This window comes from Motacilla alba, chromosome 7 (assembly GCF_015832195.1).
Source record: "Motacilla alba alba isolate MOTALB_02 chromosome 7, Motacilla_alba_V1.0_pri, whole genome shotgun sequence".
Taxonomy (NCBI): domain Eukaryota; kingdom Metazoa; phylum Chordata; class Aves; order Passeriformes; family Motacillidae; genus Motacilla; species Motacilla alba.
This window is the reverse complement of record NC_052022.1, coordinates 35,831,855-35,847,665: the sequence shown is the minus strand read 5'-3', so window position 1 is coordinate 35,847,665 and position 15,811 is coordinate 35,831,855. Positions and strand designations below refer to the sequence as shown.

General features: G+C 44.5%; 1 protein-coding gene across 3 annotated transcripts in view; it reads right to left on the bottom strand.

Annotated features, from left to right (window-relative positions):
- Positions 1-15,811, bottom strand: part of UBE2F (ubiquitin conjugating enzyme E2 F (putative)) — a 60,282-nt gene that overhangs the window by 837 nt on the left and 43,634 nt on the right. Inside the window, exons 10-11 of one of the 3 annotated variants that reach the window (XR_005257518.1) lie at positions 7,235-7,387; positions 940-1,452 (exon numbers count right to left, since the gene is read on the bottom strand). The exons of 1 other annotated variant lie outside the window; for it this stretch is intronic. Coding sequence is in view for 1 of the 2 variants with exons in the window: in XM_038142000.1 (XP_037997928.1) it covers positions 1,402-1,452 (51 nt within the window). In the remaining variant the exon portion in view is untranslated. Of the gene's footprint in view, positions 1-939; positions 1,453-7,234; positions 7,388-15,811 lie in introns of those variants that run through there. One more of the 3 variants, XM_038142000.1, reaches the window with a different exon arrangement.

The window sequence follows — 15,811 nt, the reverse complement described above, 5'->3', positions numbered from 1 at the left end:
CAGGGAAAACTCAACACAAAGTTTCATGCTTGCAGTTTGCACCCCGGCTCTGCTGCGCTCTTCAGGGAGATTGTTTTCATCTCCTCCAGCATCTGCAGCAGAGAACAGCAGGAGAGAGTGAAGGGGGAATAAAAGCCCAGCAGTCAATGCCCAAGCGTCACACACGCACTTGCTCCGCATGAAAGCACACAAATGTTTATTCCCTGCTTTGTAAAAGCTCAGCTGGGCTCCACCAGCTCCTCCGTGTGATCCCAAGGCTGGAGGATGCCCAGGGAGCTCTGACACCAGGACTGAAGCCTCTCCTCTGCAGGTTCCCGGTGCCATCCAGCTCCTCACAGAAAAGGCACCTGCAGCACCACATCCTCCCAAATGGAGAAAGCCAGAGTGTGCACGAGTGGGGGAAATGTCTTGTGGTTCCAGCTGTGTCACTCCCTTCGGTGCAGGAATCCTGAGAACACAATTAGGTGCTCTCCAGGTAAGTGCCTGAATTTACCTTCATCAGAGCAAACAGCTTCTGATGCTCCCTCACCACATCCAGATTGGAAAGCCAAAGGCAGATTTATTTTTAAAAAAATCTCCCTTCCATTAATTTTTTCACAGAAATATATAATATATATATTTATATATATATATATATATATAATTTTACTAATACTAAACATGTACTTAAGTTACATATTAGCCTGTATTTCTTTTAACTACTTCACACAATGAATAGAAACAAAAAACCAATAAACCTGTAGCCCAAACAGGGCCTGAAATTAACAGTGTAAAAATTCCGAACTGTGACAAAAACATACTTACATTAAACAGCACTGAGAACTTCAATACCAGAAGTAGAATCTCATTTTGCACTCCCACTCTGGCAAGCTCTAAGCCTCAGCTGAGTGACTCTCAGAAAAAGCTCATGTTGTTTTTTCTGCTCATCAAAGGCAACAGTTTTGTGATTTGGTTCACAGGAGACCATTTATTGCCAACTCGAAATGTTCCAAAAACACGCCACCTTTTCTGCTTGGGTTGTTTGGGTTTGCTTTTTTCCTTCCCCCCTTCCAGATTAGGCAAGAGTTTTAAAAAAAAAAAAAAAAAAGTGTAATTACAATTTCAATAGTGACTTCTTTTAACTTCTCAAGCATACCTCATCAACAGGATATACAGTACAGTTCAGAAGAGTAAACATTTGTAAAAGGAAGCGGACAACTTTTTCAACCAACAGACACAATTTCTTGCTGTATTTATGCCGAACTCTCCTTTGAACATGGACAGGTTATGAAGTTAGTTTTCTTCTTCAGTACAACATGGACACAGGACTGGTACACCCCGGGCTGCTTTGGCTGCTGTTGAGGTTCAGGACAGCTCTGGAGCCGTGGTCCTGCCATCCATCCGTCCGTCCATCCCCCTTCATCATCTGGCGTAGCGCTTAATGTAATCTTCCACTTTATTCCGAAAGTCCTCCTGCAGGGAAGCACAGCACTTTACCCAGGCACACAGGGACGGGCTCACACGGCAATGTGTCACTGGCAGGGTCAAGCTGGCAGCAGGGGAAACACCCACAGCTCTCCCCGAGAGCCCTGAATGCTCACAATGAGCGCTGCACAGCAATCCCCACTGGGGAATCCAGTGGGAAGAGTCTGCCATCACCAGCTACAGCTTAGGTACACGCAGGCTGCCTGCTGTTCCATAACCTCTGCATCCAGGGAAAACTACAGAGTCCTGGTGGCTTGTGCTTATAAAGCACAGAGATGCTGAGCAGGAGAAATTCTGACACGGTGTGATCCCTGTTCCAGCAGGGATGCCAGGCAGACACCACATTCCTGGCATGCTATTCTGTGGCATTCACATTCTCTGAAAAATCCCTTCGCCCAGGATTTTTCTTCTGGGAAGCTGAGGAGCCTCAGAGAAAAGGAAAACAATTCTTATCTCATTTGCTTCCCCTGTGCTGTGCTCCTGTGGAATGTGTTTGGGGATTGTTCACCCACAGGTGATTGTTTCACTGCATTCTGCTGTGAGCTGTTTTGCCTCTTTGGCCAGTCAGGGCCAAGCTGTGTTGGGACTCTGGAAAGAGTCACGAGTTTTCATTATTATCTTTTTAGCCTTCTGTCTGTATCCTTTCTGTACTCTTTAGTTTAGTATAGTATTCTTTAATATAATACAGTATAATAAATTAGTAAATCAGCCTTCTGAGAACCCGGAGCCAGTTGCATCATTCCTGCCTTTGTCAGCCATTCCCTGCAAATACAGTATTATTCTCACAGCCTGGTGTTAAATATGTCCCACCAAACACAGCGAGGGGCCTGTGCTCCAGAGTGCATTCTGCTGGATTTCCCGCTCCCATTTTTGCCTGCTGCTGGAATGTAAAGCAGGAAAACCTGGGAAATTTACGTACTCACATCTGCTAAAAAATAAAACAACTAAAAAAACAAAGCATGCAGTAGATGAAGAGGTTTTGAACACTGTCCTGGTGCACTGGAGCTGCCTGGAGAGGAGAGGCCATGGAAGCACTGAAATCCTCTGCCAAGGCTCTGCTTTGACTAGGAAGAGCACAAAATGCCCCTGCCACGACCTGTGAGGCCATAGCGAGGCGGGGTCCTGCTTCAAACAATGTCACTTGTCAGCTCCAGGTTTGCATAAAATGATGCCTTTCAAACACATCCCAAGTGTTTTGGTGTTGAATTTGCAGGCAACCCAGACAGAGGAGGAATTGAGACTCTGACTCCATGTTCTCAGAAGGCTGATTTATTATTTTATGGTATTATATTATATTAAAGAATACCACACTAAAACTATACTAAAGGACAGAGAAAGGATGCAAACAGAAGGCTTAACAAGAATGATAATGAAAACCTCGTGACTCTCCAGAGTCCTGACACAGCTGGACAGTGACTGGTCACTAAGTAAAAACAACTCACACGAACCCAATCAAACAATGACCAGTTGGTGAACAATCTCCAGACCACATTCCAAAGCAGCAAAACACAGGAGAAGCAAATCAGATAATTATTGTTCCCCTTTTTCTCTGAGGCTTCTCAGCTTCCCAGGAGAAGAAATCCTGGCGAAGGAATTTTTCAGAAAATGTGACAGTGACATTTTGGCACAGGCCACCCAGAGCTGGACATCACAGCACACCAGGAAGGGGCACTAATGTGACCTTTTTGCCTCAGTCAAACTTGGAACACATCAATATTTCCCTGGCTCCAACACCACACTTCAAACACTTAAGACCAGCTCCCCTTGTGATGGTTTGGTTTTCTGCTGCCGAGTTTTTCCACCAGTGAAGGGATAAAGGTTATCCCCGTGGTTAAAATCCAAAAGGATCAAAGAAAACCTGTGATCCATGAGAAACTCTGTGATTTCTCTTTTCAGCTGATCAAGTTGCATCACAGATGTCCGTAACAGTGCAAAGTGCTCAGAATCTCAACAGAGCTTAAAATGCAGTTTAAGGCCAGAAATACCCTGTTACAAACAGGGCTGCAGGAGTCCCACTCCTCCTTGGGAGCAGGCTGCCTGCTCTTCTGGGGTGAGAGAGCAGCTATTCTGGTCCCACAGGGCACCTACTAAAGGCAATAACAGTGTGTGTAGGGACTTTCTCACTCTGCTGCAAGCACACCCATTTCCACACTCATCCAACTGCATGCTGTGTTGAAAACAAATGCTGTATTTTAAAAGCTAATGCCATCTTCAGCTGCAATAAAATCCCCAAACCCAGGCAATTTCAACCCATAGATGCAGGTTATGATTGCTGGGGTGGAAACTGAATTCACTGAGGGCTTCTTGCACATTGTTTCCTGTGGGAAATGGATCTGTAGGGAATTCTCAAAGCCTGACAGAAGGCTCACGTATCTGTATGTAAACTTTGAGATAAGAAATGCTGACTTAGAAATGCCATGGAGTAGGACAGACATTGCTGAGAGAGAAATGGAGCTAGAAACAAGTTTCAAAGGATGGCCTTGCAAATAAAGGTAAATACTCTGGAGAAACAGAACCATGAAAGATGCACTGGAGTAGGAGCCACAGGGGGTAATTTTAGATGATTGGCTTCAAGGCATTTACAGCGTGGTGTGGCAAAAGCTGATAGGCCAAGAAACACTCACAATGTAATTAGGAAATAGTTGGCTTCTGATTGTGATGGCGTGAATTATAACATCTGTATTGTCTCGTGAGACTGAAAATGGAATAAAAGTTTTTAAATGGCTCTCAGTTGCCCCATCTCTGGGTCAGAAAAGGGCATAATCCAAGAGTTTCCAACTCCTTGTTTCTCCAAAAGATGGATTACTACAAGGAACTGAGCACAGGGCTGGGAAACACCACTGGACACACACACAGCTGTACACTATCCAAGAGCAGGGCAGTGCAGACAGCTCAGGGCACCCTTGGGCTTTCCCTCTGTCCCTTCCTGAGTTAATACACAGGGAGATGGGCTCTCAGCAGCGCCCGAAGAGAAGCAAGAGCTCAGCAGGGAAGGCAGAAGGCTCCAGCAAGGCACGCTGTCACTCTGAAGGAGCCGAGGGTGTTGGCAGGGATGCATTCACAGGGTGCTCACTGTGAGAGAACAGGAGGGGCTCAGCCAGAGCTGCAATATTCCATCCTCACCTGCCATATGGCTCAGCACCTCCTGATTAACGGGGGGCACTTCTCTCTGGGCACAGCTGCTTATGTGCAACACTGAATAATCAGAAGCAAAAAAAATTCAGCAGAGCGGGATGTACCCTGTGTTATAAAGAGGAAAAATCCTGCTAAAAATGAGAAGGGAAAGAAGGATTCATAACGTCCCTTCAAGGATGTAACATGTCCCACAGAAGGTGCCCTCTGTATCTAAACAAAGATGTTTTGTTTGTACAAAAAGGTTTAATAAATAACCATTACGTGAATAAACATACATAAAATAAACAGGACGGGGGACAATGGTTTTAAAGGGATAAAGAGAAGGTTTCCTTTCAGTGAAAACCTCCTGCACAGAAGAGAAGCACAGCTGCAAAAAGGAACCCCTGGCACCACCAGCCCCTCACACTGCAAGGAGCCCGAGTGCCAAAGATGGAAGAGGAATTTTCCAAAAATGGCATCCTGCAACAATGGAAGGAGAGCCTCCAAATATCTGAAAAGACAGCATCATTCAGAATTCTCCAGGACATTTTATAAACCCTTCCTGGACACAAGGCAACTGTTTCTGATGCTGACCTCAGGCTAAAATAGCTCCAAAGCCAAACTGGACACTAGAACTCGGGTGATTTTTAAGGTTGGTCAAAACTGATGGGGCTCTTGGCTTTGTTATTTTGAAGACAGATGCAACAAGAGCCAAACCTTCACAGATTGGCCACAGACGTGGTCAAATGACTAAAAGTACCTGCTGTAAATCCACCCTGGGAAAGTGATCAGAGAGGCTGTGCACAAGGGCCTGGAGTGACAGGGAAGGAAAGAATGGCTTCAAACGGACAAAAAATAGGTTAAAATTGGGTATTAGGAAGAAATTCTTCCCTGTGAGGGTGGGCAGGCCCTGGCACAGCGTGCCCAGAGAAGCTGTGGCTGCTCCCTGGAAGTGTTCCAGCCCAGCCTGGATGGGGCTTGGAGCAGCCTGGACAGTGGAAGGTGTCCCTGCCATGGCAGAGGCAGGGACTGGATGAGCTTTAGGGTCCCTTCCAACCCAAACCGTTCTGGGGTTTTGTGATTATATTTAAAAGCACTTGGGAGAAGATCTGTAGAGCCTCAACCCCAGAAGAGAATTCCATTCTACCCTTTCAAAAAGCATGTAGGAACATACAGTCAAGAACCAGGCACTGTTTCAAAATCTGACATTTGACCTGATCTGGCAGCTCTGGGAGAGGAGACTTCATTTTTTCAACTGTTTATACTGCACCAAGTTATGCTTATTAACTGCTTGTCTTTTATTAAGCTTTTAATTTGTAATTTGTTCAGTTATCCAAAGCAAACACAATATTTTGGTGACAGCTACCAGAGAAGTCTGGAAAAGTTCTGATGGAAACTTTCCCTTGGGAATCTTCTTTATTTATTTAAAACAAATTATGTATAAGGATTACCCAGAAATAAAATTTTAAAAATAGTTATTAAAAAGAAAACCAAAGTAGATTTAGCTCATTTATTATCCTTAACATACCCACTAGTGGTACTTCACACCCTGCACTCTCTGGCCAGTTCCTGTAGGAAGATGTGCAGTTTAACAGCTGTCCCCTCACTGTGACTGCAACCATGACACTGTGATGAACCTTCTGATCTACCTTCACATCCTTCAGCTCCACAATCCTCTACATCTCCAGTGGAGCCAGAAAAAGATCACAGATCAATTGCTCCTGCCCTTCCCTCTTCTGTGCTAGTGATCATAACAGTAGTAATTCTTTTTTTAAAGCAGCTCTCTTTGACAGAACACTGTCTGAACCCAACACTGATTACCAAGGGTAAATTCCAAACAGCCTCTGCGAGGACCTGACTGTGGTTCTGAAGTGATCAGCAAAGGGGGCTTCTGAGCAGCAGTAACATGGCATTCATTGCTCAGCTCAGCCAAGGCTTTAGGATTTAATAACCAGGCAGATCTACCCATCAGCCCTATGAATTATACTGAAAGTCACCTTTTCTTTCTTTCCCCCTTGCAGAAAATAATAAGTATTCACACCCACCAACCCCCACGCATCCCCTCCCATTCAAGGAGGAGCTGAATGAAACCTTTGAGTAGTACAGAAATCTCAAGTATGAGGTGGTTTTTTCACAATTCTTGTTCCTGCCTTGCCCTCGTTTCTCTCTCATTGTTTTATTTAGCTCAGTCTCTACACAATGTGAAGAGTTTTCCAAGCTCTGTAATTAAATTTTAGTTCTCTGAAGAAAGAAAAGAGTGGGGGGTGAAAAACCTACACAAAGGTACCTCCCAGGAGCTCTCAGCTTGGCAGGAGCAGCCACAGCCACATCCATTTCCATAGCCTGCGATCCCAACTTCAGATTTTAAAATTCTCCTAGACACCAAGCCACTGCCACTTTGCAAAATGATGAGGAAATCTTTAGCAGATTTCTTAGTAGCCAAGTCCTAAGGGGGGGGAAAAAAGGTGAAATTTTTACTGCAGGGGAAAAAAAAAAAAACCCACCAAAGCCAGAACACACCACTGCAGCTATTTGGAAAAGAGCAGCATTGTGAGGAAGAAGAGAAACACTAAGGGTTGAAGTTTTGGTTGTTTGTTTTTTTTTTAAATATCTGCACACAGAAGTAGGTTACAGAATCGGCGTGGGAAGCACTGACCTGCCTGCCAGGACAGAGAGGAGCTGCAGATACCTTCCACAGACACAGCAATTCACTGGCACACTGAACACATCTGCACATTTGTTTGAGATTTCACATCTTAAGCAGGAACCATTTCCCCTCACGCTTCCACAAACCTTCTGCTGTCTGCCACTGGAGAGAGACAAAGGGAGAGAAGGACTCTCTGAAGTTCCTAGAGGAGGAACAGGCTGTGGATTAGATTAGATTAGACCTAGATCCTGTTGGTGCAAAGGCAAGAGAATTGAGTCAGATGAAGACAGCAAAGCTGCTTCCCACAGAAAATTGTGCCCCGGATCAAATGCAGTGTGAGTCCCAAACCCCCATGGGGCTGGATGGAGATGGAGGCCTGGAGAGTCCTTGGGATTTGCCCAGACTGCCACAGGTCTCTTACTGCCATTTCAGATTTCCCCTGGGCTGCTGAAAACAGAGAAAATGGGAATAAAGCCAGGGAGCAGAGACTGCTGGGTGCCTCAGTGCCTGAGGTCAGGAGATGTGGGGTTTCACCCCCGGATTGGGGTGACCCCAAAAGATGGAAAAGTTCCTCTTCCAACCCGTGCCTTCGAAGAAAAACTCAGTAGTCTTCTGTTGTCTGTTCTCAAGGTAGTTTATTGTTGTTTATCTAAAAGATTCTTCTCCTGAGCTGCTGTGGCCCGTTCAGCAGGTCAGACAAAGGCACACTGCCCTCCCAGGGGCTGCTGCCATCTTTTATATCACACATTACGTGTTACATGTTTATGCTTTTTCCCCAATGCCCATCATCTATATTGAATGGTGACTTTCTGCTCTAAACCAATCTGTGAGTGCCAACATCACCAAAGACATGGAGGCTAGGAAGGAGAAAGAAGGAGGACAGGGCACACCCAAATCCCTCCATCTTAGATCTCCTGACCCCCATGTACAAAACTTGGACCCCTGCGTACAAGGCTTAAAACCCCCCTGTACAGCACTCAAAAATCCTTCCTTTCACTTCGTGACTACTTCTACTACAATACCTAAACTTGTGTGACTTCTTGTTCTTCCTGCAAAGTTGGTAAACTGTTCCAGATTCAAAGCCACAGGGGTCTCTGGCTGCATGCCAGGGTCTCAGATGCTTCTGACCTGGGTCTGGAACATCCGAGAATGTCCGCGGGACATTCTGAGTTCCGACAAGGAGTCTCCCCTGCTCCTCCAAGGCTGGCCCAGGCAGTGACCACCTTGCCAACTGTGGCAAAGGTTCACAAAAGCCCTGCAGCAAAACGACCTGAATCATCCCAACCGCTCTGAGGTCAGCCTCCTCTGAGCTGCACACACACTTCCACCCGTGAGGATGTCACTCATTCCCGAGAGAGGTTCTGTCCTTGGGATGCAGGATCTTGCTGGATGCATCACAAGCACAGAGGAAATGGAGCTGCCTGGCTCTGGCCAGAGGGTTCTGCAAGTCATGCCCCACTCCAGGCAGGTGATGTTCAAACTGACCTGACAGGGCAGGTGAGGCTCCAAGAGCTCAGAGTCCCTGTGAACAGCCCTGCCATATGTTCCCTTTCAAAAGCCACGGATGTTCCTGAAGGATGCAAAGCAAAAGCTTTCCTTTTAAGCCACTTAGTTGCCCTGAAGCATCTAAAACAAAAGCTTTAAAACATCTGCATTTCTTCCACATTACCTCAGCAAATCAAACCATCTGCAAAAGCTTAATCAACTTTGCTGAACCTGAGAGAGGCTCCATCCATAATCAAAGTGTTATGGAAGATGGGGAATGGTTGCTATAAATACTTGCAGCATTAGAAAAGTAATGGTTTTCCTATTTACATCTGTTAGCACAATTAGCAGCTGCGCTGTTGCTCATTTGCACATGCCATTTAATGCACTTTGTGCTCGCTGGGAAAAGCTTTCAAAGGCTGTAACAAGGACACAGAACATAAAATAGGGAGGCAGTCCAAGAAAAACCCCAGTGCAGCTCTGCAAATGCAGAAATGCTGCAGAAAAACAAAGATGTGTTCTACCATGGCTGCCACGGTTTCAGTGAGAACAACAAACACCAAACAGGGTGCTTGGGGGAGCAGAGGAAGTGAAGGATTTACTGCAATAAATATGGAGATAAATAAATGCAATGACTCACAGGGAGAATTGTTATGAAAAGATGTTTTTGGACTGGGATGGAACTGTTGTTCTTAATAAGCCATTAAGCTGTAATCAGAGAGTAATAAAAACCCCACAACAAAAGTTAAACAGCTTTCAAAAAAAAAAAACCACATCAAGCTTGAAAGCCTTTTGGGACTACATTCTTTTCCAGTGTGGTAAAAGCTTGGAAAGCTGAGGTTAGCCAAAGGTAAAGATCCACTTCAGTTCTTCAGATACACCTTGTAGGTGCATTTAATTAAAAAGAATTCTTCAGTGTTTCATAAGCCCTCTAGAAGAAATCTGGGAAGAGATACTTGGTTCAGCAGCCAGGAATAAATCTGAGTTTCTTCTTTCACCTGAAGAAGGTTAAAAGCACCATCACACTTTCATCACTGCAGTTTTGTACTGTTATAAATAAAAACCAGCGTTCTCACAAATATTTGGAAATAGGAAGAGAGATTTCAGGATGTCAAGGGCTGGTGCAGGGCTATCAATTTAAGCCAGGGGATGGGGTAAAGTGGAACACCTCATGCTGGACCAAGGACAGAGAGAGATCCCAGCCTAGAGGAAACAAGCACAGCAAGGATGAGACCGTGCTAAATTAAGCAACAGCATTGACTCAAATATTCTACAATACAAACAACATAAAAAATGAGGTCCTGGCAAAGCCAGCTTGAAGCAAACATGGTGAGAGCCAGCTCTGTTGATGTCCCTGTCATGACCAGCCCTTCTGCTCTCTACCCTTCCCTGAGCTAAGAGCCATCAACAAGAGTTTCTGACTAAGTCTGACACCAAATGGGTTGAAAATGAAAACTTTAATTTGCATCCTACATTCCTGGACCCAGACCAGAAATCAAAAGCCTGAGAAGCTCCTGGTTTTAAACCAGTATTTTTTTTACAGTTTCTATGGGTATAGAAGTGGTTGTATCACCCCAAACTGCCTTCTAACACAGCCTTGGATCTCACCATAAACTCTGAGGAGCTGCCCTTTCTTCACTGTAATTTCTCACTAGGAAAGGCTGTGACCTCCCAAACTTCACATCAGAATAGCTCCCAAATCACGTGGAGGAGTTGAAAATGTGAAATCCAGTCTGAAGAGGAACTGAAAACAACAAAAAATGCTAAGAGGTAATCCAAGGAGATGTTATGAAAAGCGGAGTAGAATGCATATAAGCAGAGCAGCTAGTGTGACAAAGTACACAATTTTACAATGAATTTTAGAATGTCACTCTTTCTGTGTGCCTTGAGAATTAATAATTCACAACTTAAGAAGCAGTACTTCAAAGCCTTGACCTCAATTACTTCTTCAGCAATTTTAACAGCATATCTTGCTCCAATGTTGGGAGTAAGAGCCCGCAGCAATGAAAATGAAAAAAATCAGAGTTGCACAAAATCTCCTACAAATTCATATATGCAGCAGTGTGCCCACTAATTGCTTCAAATGTGGCTAAATAGAGAAGAGGAAAAAAGACAGCTGCAAGGAAAAACATGCAGCTCTTGTGATCAGTAGGAAGCAATGGAACACCCTGTGGTGTTTGAATAGCTTGTGGGGAGGTCTCTTTACCAAAATAAAGCCTCACTTAGTGTGCAGGAGCCTGGAGCCCCTGTAGCCAGGGAATGTCTAGCACAGGCAGGAAAGGGCTTTACAAGACACACTCAGCATGCAAAGACAGCAAAATGTGACTGCTCACAGATGAGCAGACTCTCAGCACCACTCCCCTGGCACTTTTCACCACCCCAGCCTGAGCAGCAGCCGAGGGCAGAGCGAAGCCTGGGGTCTGCTCCGAGCTGGATGTGCCCACAGAGCCCACCTGGGGCTTTCCTGGAGGCTCCCTCCCAGCCCAGCCTCTCCCTGCTGCTGCTGCCAGTTGTGGTGACAGCTACAGGAACTGCATGTAAAGACTCTGCTGCTCTGTCAAACGTGATGGAAAGCCAAGTGTGTGTTTAAAAGCTCTAGGGATTGATGGGGAGGCTGGCACGAGGGGACAGATGGATGGCATCACTGCATAAGCCTTGCTCCCCTGCAAAAAACAAACACTACAAAGCAGAGGTTCACTTCAGTGAAGCTCCAGGACAGAGCAGGTGAAGGGGCAGTGGGGGAATGAACCTGCTGAAAGGCTGAGCTCAGCAGGCCAGGAGCAGTGATCGTGATCAGTGGCAGAGTCACTGCCATCCCCGAGGTGACTGTGTAAAATAGCTCCTGAAAATGTCTCAAGGATGAAGTGCTGGAAAAGCTACAGAGCAAACACCCCCTCTAATGTGATTCAGAATCATTTCACTTGGTTCTGCTGGTCATGAGCAAGAGAACAAAGAAATGTTTCTATCACGTCTTTTAGCATGCATTCCATTAAAATGTAAGATTATTTTCATGGAACCTGACAGCTGCCTTGCCAAGTTTTCCAGAGGCTCCTTACTTTCATCATTATCCATAATTTTATATTTCTTCAAATTATTCTGCTGCTGTTACAAGACTATCAGACTGACAGACTCCAACTTTCATCAGAGAAGTGAAAGGAAAGAAAACAGAAAAGCTTTAAAAGCAACAGTGGCACTGGGCTGACACATCTGTCCACAGCACCGGGATGCACCAAACACAAGAACATTTTGTTAGAAACATAGTTTTTAGTCTTGGGGTATGGAGGAGAAAAATATCAGGCTTGTCAACTCAGTATTACCTTGACCCTCAGCTCCACAGAAGTCCTTCTGTTCTACACCTAATTGCTATTATCTTGTACTTCAGTGTGTTCAAGACCCCATTGTTTAGTTTATAATATATGGAGGGATTCCCCTCCTTCCCCTAGGCAATTACATTTCTACAGTCTAGGAAACTTTAATCAAAGATTTACTTTAAACCTGAAGTGCCCTGCAGTTCTGAATCTCTCCCCACTCAAAATAATTGGCATTAATCACATTAAATCAATTGCTTCTAAGGCTAAGGCATAAACATTCTTTTCCTTTTCACCTATTTCTGCAGCTATCTGTGCTATAATGCCTCGTTCAGGATATTACCATCCTGATGACAGCCTTTGCTCCTATTTTGAAAAGATGGCCACAGACTTTAATCTCACATGAGAGAAAATTTCCTTTCGGCGCAGGAATTCTAGCTGGGATTGCCAGCAGAATACAGGAAATAGATCATGGATGAGTGGCCACTCATCCTAAACCACTGCCAGCCATGAAGAGCAACTGCCCCCCGAGCAGCACAAGGAGAATGGTTTTAAAAATCCTCTTTTTGTCAGTGTCAGGCAGTGCCAGAGGCTTCCCAGGAGAGGGTGGCTTATCCACCCAATTGTGACACTGGCATGACTCAGACCTTGGCCTTGCACTGAGCTCCTTGCCAAACATTCTTTCCTCTCTTTATCACAAGGCTGAAGTTTCCAAGATGTAACAGAGAAAAGCCCTGAGATGAGAGTCTCAGCTGTGAGCGCAGCCCAGCACCGATTTAAGCCACAGGCCAACCTCAGTTCTGACAACCAGAACAAGGATTTACTTTGCAGGCAGATGAAAAGAATAAAAAGTAGAATGTCAAGATGAAAAAAACGGTTGCTTCTTCCCTTGTGCAGTTTAGCTTATCTGGGCAATGGGAACCTTTGGCACCTGTGAGTACAAAGGGCAGCAGAGCAGAGCAAAGTGGTCTGGATTTATTCCTTCAGAAGGGATCCTGTCAGCACAGATAAATCAGGTGAGAGAGGCTGTCTGTGCAGGAACATCACAGCAAGACCGAGACATGCAAGGAAAGGATAAGGAACAGAATGCAATTTAAATGTCAGGCTGTTAATCCAGGACTAAGATGATCCAAATGAATGCCCAGCCTCCCACTGCTCCATTGTCCTACCCTGGGTGAATCATTTCCCTCTCCACAGCACTCCAATTCTCATCAGCAAAGTTCCAAGCACCACAACAGCTCTCCATCCTTTACATTTAGTTTGGTTGCCCAGCACTGCAATTTGTGGACATCAGATCCTATTCTTTTCACACAAAAATAAGTGTCAAGCCTACAAATTCTGGAGTAAACCGACACGAACCACTTCATGATACTGAAAATAAAACAGCCACCTATTTTTGTTTACAGCAGTTTTTTCAGTTTATAACAAAAGATATCAAAATGAAATCCCTTACAGTGACTACTGAACACTACAAGGAAAATAAGGACAAGGTGAAAAGCTTGGCTTGCCTGCAGCCAATGAAGAAAAAAACCCAAATCTGCAGTGGTAAACCAGAAATTTTCATTCCTGATGAAGCAAGTAAGACCCTTAAACCAAAGGATCTTCTTTTTTGCCACCTGTTAAATCTTTCAGTGTCACCTACCTATTTAAACTTTGCTAGCAGACATCTGTGAGTTTTCAGAGAATATGAAAAGCAGAATATTCCAAATTCACCCAGTTTGCTGGTGAGACCTGGTTTATTCTCTCCCCTATGAAATGAAATCCCCATTTCTCTTTCCAGAGGGATTTCAGCCCAGGGGTTCACAGGCTCAATGCTGCTGAAGAATCCAAAGCAGCTGTTGTTTTCTGCACCAAGCCCTGGAAGGGCTGGGGGAGTTAAAAGGGCTGGTTTTGAGTTGAGGGTTATGTTAACAGCCCAGCAGGGTTAGATAGTGCAGGAATCTGAGAAACCCAGTTCCCTGAGCTCACATTTCACTGCTGGGGAGCACACACCCCAACAGGCTCCTCTGGCCAGCAGCACCGCTGAAACTTGTTTCTCTTGATGCAGCTAAATAAAACACAATAAAAGCAATTGCTCAGTCCTGCAGGATAAAATCTCTGTAATCCAAGCACACAGAGTGCCCGACCAGGAGCTCTACCTAATCACAGGAGGGGTCATGGGATAAGCACCATCCTTCTGACACTCCCAGATGAGGGGGATGCTGGATTAAAGGGCTCGGAACACACAGGGCTGGTCAATTGTTCCTGCAGAACTTGTACAATGTCTGTTTTTTTTCCCAGTGCTAAGACAAAATCTGCCAAAATGAACGTGGCTGCCCCATCCCTGGAAGTGTCCAAGGCCAGGCTGGACAGGGTTTGGAGCACCCTGGGACAAGGGAAGGTGTCCCCATGGCAAAAGGTGACACTGGACTGTCTGAAGGGTTCCTTCCAAACCATACCACTCTGTGACTCCCATGGAAATCAATTTGGAGCTTACATGCTAAATGTTTTACTACTGAAATAAAGATCTTTCTAGACAGCAGGAAGAAAAAAAAACAACTATTCTGGCTCGGTAGCTTTTGTTACTGAATTATTCACACTCGTGACAAGGCAGGCAGGACATGATGACAAGCTGAATTTTCACACAGGTTCCTTTCAAGTCTGCCAACACAGGGCTGGAGTCCATGGAAAAGCCCCACTCCCTGACAACACCTCACTTGGCAGCTGGAACCCATCCCCTTTTCTCCTGTCACTTTGTCAAAATGAATGCAGCCCTAACCCAGCCCTAACCCACCAGCACAGTGCCAGAAATAAATTCCAGAAAATTTTGTCAATTGCTGATTTCCCACTCCTTTATGCCATGTTCAAGAGGTCAAACTTTGATACTTTGGTTTTTTAACCCCTCAAAAATAATCCAGCTCAATCTGTTCATGCCTTATGAGCACCTTGCACACCCAGCAGCAGCTCAAACACAATAATAATAAAATACTTTTAAAGACTACATTCAAGTAAATGTTTTTGAAGTATTTTCTCTGTTCTAAAGCAAATTTTCCAGCTGCCTTGAGTCATCACTAAACTTCTGACATTTGAGCTTAAAAAATGGTAACAGTAATTATCAGAACTCTTCATGTATCACTGTCACTGTTTGAATACAGAACTTTACAGGGATATGTTTGGAGAAAAATTCCAGCTGGCCGTGATGGGAAACCATTCGCAAGGGTGAAAAGCCTGACAAAGAGAACTGGGCTAAAAATAATGCGTGAATGAATTAAATGAGCATGATTTCTTAAAAAATTCCTTAGGGAAGGCATTAGAGAAAGCAGTTTGCCATTAAAAAGCCTCGGAGTGCATTCCCTGGCTGCAATCCAATACAGAAACATTCAGATAGAAACATGATATCAACTTGGGTCACAGAGGTATTTGACTTTTGAGCCCCCCATGGGCTTTGAATACTTTGCAAAAGAAAAGCATTTCAACTGTTCTGTTTCTTCAGGACCACTACCCAGCACAGAACACAGACTATCTACAATTACCTGCAAAATAAAATGCTTGTTTAGAGCTATTTCTAATGCTTTTCACCACAAATAACATCTCCTCTGAAATGCACAGTGACAGGATGCAGCATCCACAGTCCATGAAATTTTTGTTTATTATACTTTATATTCTCTAAGTGTTTTATATAAAAATGTCTTTTAGAGAATCTTGGACAATTTTAGTGACTGCTATACAAAAAAGATGCTTTGCACCCAAATTGGCCAACAATTACTACAAGTCAGTGGATAATATTTCTAATTCCCAGACAGATTTAAGCCTC